Raw genomic sequence first — 6017 nt, forward strand, 5'->3', positions numbered from 1 at the left:
GGAAAAGAGCGAAAAAAAGGAGAAAAGAGTTACTACGCAAAGTGCCCAGTGAAGCCAAGTGACACGTCATTTTTACAGTATGACCTTTTTTCCCTCTCCAGATATGCAGGGTTTTGAAAAGCAGAGAAGAGAATTAATTGTGGCAGCTGCCCCCCCCAGCTGCGCCCTCCCGCAGTCGACCAGTAAAAACGCGCACACACGCATTCTGCGTTAGTCGCCACACTCGGGGTGCTTTGTCAGGGTGAACAAAAAAAGGGGGGGTAAAACACATTCACACATCACATAAAACTGGAAAATGACATTGGTCTGGAAATGGCTTCTTGGTCTGGAAATGGCGTTTTTTCTTTTCCTTTTTTTCCCCCCCCTTCTCAAGGGGGGGGGCGGCTTGAGCACTTTAAGACCTTCTATTCCAGGTGGAGGCGATGGAAAGACACTAATTAGTTGTCAGATGACGTTTGGTTGACTGGTTCTGTGTATTTTCCTATATTCTAAACTGCGCCTTTTGGGCAATAAAAAGGGGAGCCAAGGGGGTTAAATATGAGGAGATGGCCCTTTCTCCCCCCCTTTTTTTTTTTCTTCAAAGGTGCTGCTTTGGAGAAAAAAAAGAAGCAAAACTCAAATCATTGCAGTGTCCAAGAGAAATTACAAGGGGAGTAATTAGAGGGGGCTATCATTTAGTAATCTGGCAATCTGAATCAATCTATTAATTTGCTAGGTTAACACCCAGTTGTGTTCACATTTCAACAACAAAAAGCCCAGCTTGGTTGTAGGTAAATGTAAAAGGCCTCTCTCCTTTGTGCTGGTGTCTGGGGTGGGTTGGCTATGTTTTTTTGGATGGGTCATGCCTTTGTTCTCCTGGGCCCAGGTTTACATAAAGCAGAAAATTTTTAATGACGTGAAAATAAGTCTCTGGTGTTTTTTTCATTTGCAGTTCCAGTAATTAAGTGGTGTGCGCGTTGAGGTCTTGACTGAAACTTTGAAGGGTTACATTATGCTATGCCAATGTTAACATGCATAGAGCTATTTGATTTCAAAGCAGAAAGCCTGGAAAAGTCTAGAATTCTTCTTTTGACTGAAGTCATGCAACCTGAATCCTGATATAAGCCAATTGTGGTGTTGATGGTACCTTACATTTCTAACACCTTTTGTGCAAATTATTACAAAATCACTTAATTTGAGGCTACTAATATGAACACACCTTGCATTGAGGTGGTGGGGGGGGGTAACTGTGACATAGTCCAGCCCTGATGGTAGCCTCTGGGAGGGGTCTTTCCCCCCCATATGTCAGGGACAGTTTGCAGTCATACGTGATAAGTCACACCAAAAAATGCCCCCTCCCCCAGAAAGTGGAAAAAGAATTAGGCCTAAGTTGTCTTTTTCCTCAGTATCAAAAGGACATTGCAGCTGAGCCAATCCCAGAAGCACAAAAGCTGTTACAAGTTGTTCTTCAGGCCAAACCCTGGAATTTCACCAGTGTGGAAACTGAGGCACAGATCCCTTCCCGCCTCTGAGGGGAGGGCCTTGCACATTTTCACATCAGAACATGAAGTTGTTGGGGGGTCCTGATTGTCTTCATTCAGGGGAATCTTGACATATTTTAATTTTTATATTTTAATGCTTGAGAGTTTAGCTCATTAAGAGCGGGTGTTTTGCTTTGAAATCAGTCTTTCTGGGGAAACTAATTTGAATTTTTACAAATATTGATCATTGTGAATAAGGCAAGAAGGGGGAGGCATGCAGCGCAATCATTTAACAAATGCACAGAAGAAGGGGGGGCAGCAGACAAGGATTATTTGTTGTGGAGAGGTACGTCTGAAAAAGGACAAAAAAGATCATGGAAAAACAGCAGCCAATCCTCCTTGTTTAGTAGAAATGTGTTTTTTCCACAAATGTATTTTTGCACATGAAAGGTGATTTTAAAATGGAGGCATGTGTGTTCCTTTTTACTGTTTTAGTTGGGAAGGGCTTGGAATCTTTGCAATTCCCTGGTTTCCAGGAATATTTATCGTGACAGTTTCAGCCTCGTCCTTTTATTCCTCACCATGATTGCTGCTGCGGGGAGCCTCGTGGTAACATGGTTGTTCTCAAGCACTGTATCTGAGATTAAAATGTGTTGTCTTATTGATAGGAGGAGATGGCAGATAATTGAAGGTCTTCCATTCTCCCCAGCAATATGATTGCTGTAGCCAGAAAGAAATTATCTTTAGAAAGATATCTTGAAGGGAGGGGGGAGTCAGTAGATACAGTGTAACCTTATGGGTTTGGGGCTGGCTTTTTAAGTGGCCCAAGAGGAGAGAAACTTGCCTGGGGATAAACTGCATCATGAACATATTTTGGGGGGGAGTGATGCATTGGGACGTGATGTAGGGGAGACTGCAGTGGACTGCATTGTATTCCTGAGTATTTTAACCACAAAACATCTGACAAACAATGAATTATGTGGCTGGCTGCATCATGTATACATCTTACCAAGGACTGCTCACATCCAGAGGATTCTGTTTTGATGTTTAACTTCAATTCTCTTCACTCGCCCCCCCCCACGACAAAATTGCGTCATTCCTTCTCTCTGCCCTTTGCCTTCTCCATCCTGCAATTTTTTAAAAAGCAAAACCAAAACAACCCACCCAAAACTTAAAACACAAAACAAAAAAGAAAACCAACAGCAAAAACTCCTGTAATTCTTGTTTGTTGTTCTGATGGTGAAATACGCAGGCAGACACAGAGGTAGACGTTCAGTTCGTTTTCTCTGCGTCAAAAGTGTCAAAGAGACCTTGCAAGCTTGTCTTTGTGTCCATGTGTTTGTGTTTTTCTGTGGCGCTTATATGGAAAAGCAAAGAAGCAGCAAGCGGCGGCAACAGCTCCCCTCTTCCTTGCCCAGAGCGTGTGAAATGCCTCCTTGGTAACCTGAGCCTTGCTTTGGTTTTTCCAGGTGCTGGAGAATCTGGTAAAAGCACCATTGTGAAGCAAATGAGGATCCTGCATGTTAATGGGTTTAATGGAGAGTAAGTGTCAAATCCGGCCAAGGGAACACAGTGACAAAAGTGGATCCCAGCTAATCTTTAGAAAGCTAGGTAGATTTTTGTTTTGGGGCTGGGCAGCCACCTTTCACTTAAGCTTTCCAACTGCATGTTAAAAATCCTAGGAAGAACTCACTAGGGCCCCCCCCCATCCCTGCCCCACCTACCTTTTCTTCAATCTTTGGTGCAGCAGACACATATATATATTTTTTAAATGACTATTTTTGTAACACCAGTATGCTTGCCAAACATGGCCCCTCTGCAAGGAAAAGAGTTCCTGAGTGTGGAGAACCGTCTACAGCATTTGACCCTATGACAGCGTCTCTGGCCAGGTCCTCTACGGCAGACCTGCTGGCCCTTCAGCTGTGTCTCTCCAACATGGCCACCGGGGCCACAGGCTGACCTCTGCAGAGCTGGGGTCGCAGCTCAAGGCCAGCAGTGAACCAAACTGAAAACCGTTAGGGAAACATTGTTTCAATGACATCCTGCACTAAAACAGTTGAAAGTGGCAGTCCTCCTTAACCAGCCACGCACCCCCTCAGAATTTTAACATAATGGACAGATCCTTTTAAGCTCTTTTTTTTCTCCCCAAATGTACCCTTCTGCCCAGAGAAATTAGGAGGACACATGGCATGATGGAAAGGCTGGCCCCTTGAAAGGCTTTGCTTTTTTTTTTTTTTTTTTTTCTTTTCGAAGCGGCCATCCCAGGCACGAGGCACAGGACTTTGTGACAGTACTGCAGTGAGAAAAAATATCTGTGGGCTTGTATGTGTTTGTGTTGGGCTTTTGGTTTTCTTTATTTTGCATTTGGTTTTTTAGAGTTTTTATTACAGAAGTAAAAGATAGGTATGAAAAGTTCATTGTAGTGGGACAGTTGACTTTTTGCACCAAGATTCCCTCAGTCAAGGTGAAAGGAGAGCTTGAACCTGACCCCGGCCCTGTTGTGTTGGTTTGTTTGTGGGGGTTTGGTGGGTATGAGGACAATGACTACCACTAGATCACAGCCCCCGACGCAGCCTTCGCACTAACGCACTAACTGGTTAACCCCTATTGCCTTCCTCCTCCTGTTTGCAAAGGAGGAGATTGAGTCTGAATGACAGTTTTCATTTAATTATGCCCCAAAATAAAGTCAAAACCAGCCAGGTGAAGTTTTTTTATCATCTTTACAGAGACCAAGGAATTGCCGTTTAAAGGCAGTTTCCGTATGGAAAATTCTAGACTCTGTACCGTCAAACAGCCCAGGGTTCGAGGTCATTGACCTTATCCATACCAGTGGACAGCTGTGTTCTGTAGTGCTTTTTAATTCTCTCCCCCTCCCCCCAATCCTGAATTCAGACAGATAGTGATTTTTAACAGTTTTATGAATGACTTTGAATGAGTCATCGATAAGCACGTTTGGGGTGTTTAAGTCATCTTCACTTGTCACAGAAACAGCCCTGAGATTTCTGAGTCTTGACACACCCACTCTGAAAACCCAACAGGTAGTGCCATAAATAAACATCTCAATAGGGGGCTTTTACCCCACAATGCTACCCTTTAAATTTGAGGCATTTGTCCCCGAACTTGTAGGAGTGGAGGTGGGGCCTTCTTCAGAATGAGGCTAGTTAAGAAAAAAAAATTTATTTACAATATATAAATAATAATTTGGCCATGTACCCTCTGGGTAAATATTGAGTAAAACTGGACAGAGCTAGCATTTTTACAGATACAGCAGCCACTGTTTTCCTTGAGACCCAGCAGAAACAAGAAATGTCCAGGAATTGAAAAGTCACTCTGCAGCGTGGCCCTGGATTTCTGTTCTCTTTCTGGAAAGAGGAAGCGACATCCCCAGTTCCCTGGCTTTGTAGAGGAAGCCATAGGTAATCTCTGAGGATGTTAAATTTAGCCTGTGAAAATGACATACAGGGGAATTCTTCGTGGAAGCCTTGATAACTTTATTTTTATCTCCGACTGAGATTCTCCTGTCCTTTTTTTAAAATCTTTTTCCTCACTGCAGTATTGCGACAAAAGCTATGTCCTCCTTAATAAGGGATTCCCTGGGACAGGGCGGCATCTGTGCACTAGAGAATGTTCTAGACCATGGGACCTGGTCTCGCTTGCTCTCAGTGTGCGCCTTGATGGAGCTGGGCCACACTCTGAAATGTGCCTTCGCGACCCGCCAGGCGCCTGCATTTTTAGAGAAACATGTCATATTAATTTGACCTTCAGCAATGCAAAGGTCACGTGTGCCTTTTCCTGCCTCAAAGCTTCCTCTCTTCCTCACATTTAATGCAAAGGAAACCAAACCCCAGGGAGGTGGGTCTGAGCTTGGCTCCTGGTCACACACAACCAGAGTAGGAGGGGGGCGCTTAGCCATCCCCCCACACACACCCTGCCTTCCAGGGGGCAGAGGGACTTTACTTGTCTTTGGGGTTTGTTGTTTTGGGGGAGGGGAAATGGGGGTTTTATCCTTTGGTTCTCTTTTTCCCTTTTGGGGTTTTTTTTAATTGCTACCTCTTGGTCCAACGGCTCACAGATAACAACTTGTAGGGTGGGGGTGGGGCATTACTTACATATGAAAAGACTTGGAAAGGTGGGTGCCCCAGCTGCAGGAAGGGGTGACAATAGTTTTGTCCCCCAAAGTCAGGGCCCTGTGTTCCCATCTGCCGGCACTGCAGCAGTCTTACAAGCATGTGGGGGGGGGGGATGGGAGCCCTTGGCACTGCCCTCTCTAAAGACCTGTGAACTGAATCACTGCTTTGCCTCCCTGATGCTTGCACATTTAGTGGAAAGCTCAAGAAAATAATTATCCGTCCCTTCTGCATCAGGCTGGAGTCTCCAGGGGGCCCAGCTAATACTGCAGCAGAGGTGCGGGCCTGTCCCTCGTGGCCGCCTGCAGCCTCCGGAGGGCCAGCCCAGCCCAGCCAGCGTGGAGAGCTGCCATGTAGCGGGAGGATGGCGGCTGATGCCAGTTCTGGCCGTGGCCGTGTAGGAAGATAGACAGGCTGTGTGGGGTGTTTT

At 45.3% G+C, this 6017-nt stretch overlaps 2 protein-coding genes across 2 annotated transcripts in view; both read left to right on the top strand.

The window, feature by feature from the left end:
• LOC102853393 overlaps positions 1 to 214 on the top strand; it is a 13337-nt gene extending 13123 nt beyond the window's left edge. Inside the window, exon 6 of the mRNA XM_006896913.1 lies at positions 102 to 214. Coding sequence (XP_006896975.1) covers positions 102 to 214 — 113 coding nt within the window. The remainder of the gene's footprint in view (positions 1 to 101) is intronic.
• The window catches only part of LOC102859098 (guanine nucleotide-binding protein G(s) subunit alpha isoforms XLas-like), a 52618-nt gene that overhangs the window by 34479 nt on the left and 12122 nt on the right, over positions 1 to 6017 (top strand). Inside the window, exon 3 of the mRNA XM_006896920.1 lies at positions 2930 to 3002. Within this exon, the coding sequence (XP_006896982.1) occupies positions 2930 to 3002 (73 nt within the window). The remainder of the gene's footprint in view (positions 1 to 2929; positions 3003 to 6017) is intronic.

Source organism: Elephantulus edwardii, unplaced genomic scaffold, assembly GCF_000299155.1.
Source record: "Elephantulus edwardii isolate Elephantulus edwardi_28Jun2011 unplaced genomic scaffold, EleEdw1.0 scaffold00193, whole genome shotgun sequence".
Taxonomy (NCBI): Eukaryota; Metazoa; Chordata; class Mammalia; order Macroscelidea; family Macroscelididae; genus Elephantulus; species Elephantulus edwardii.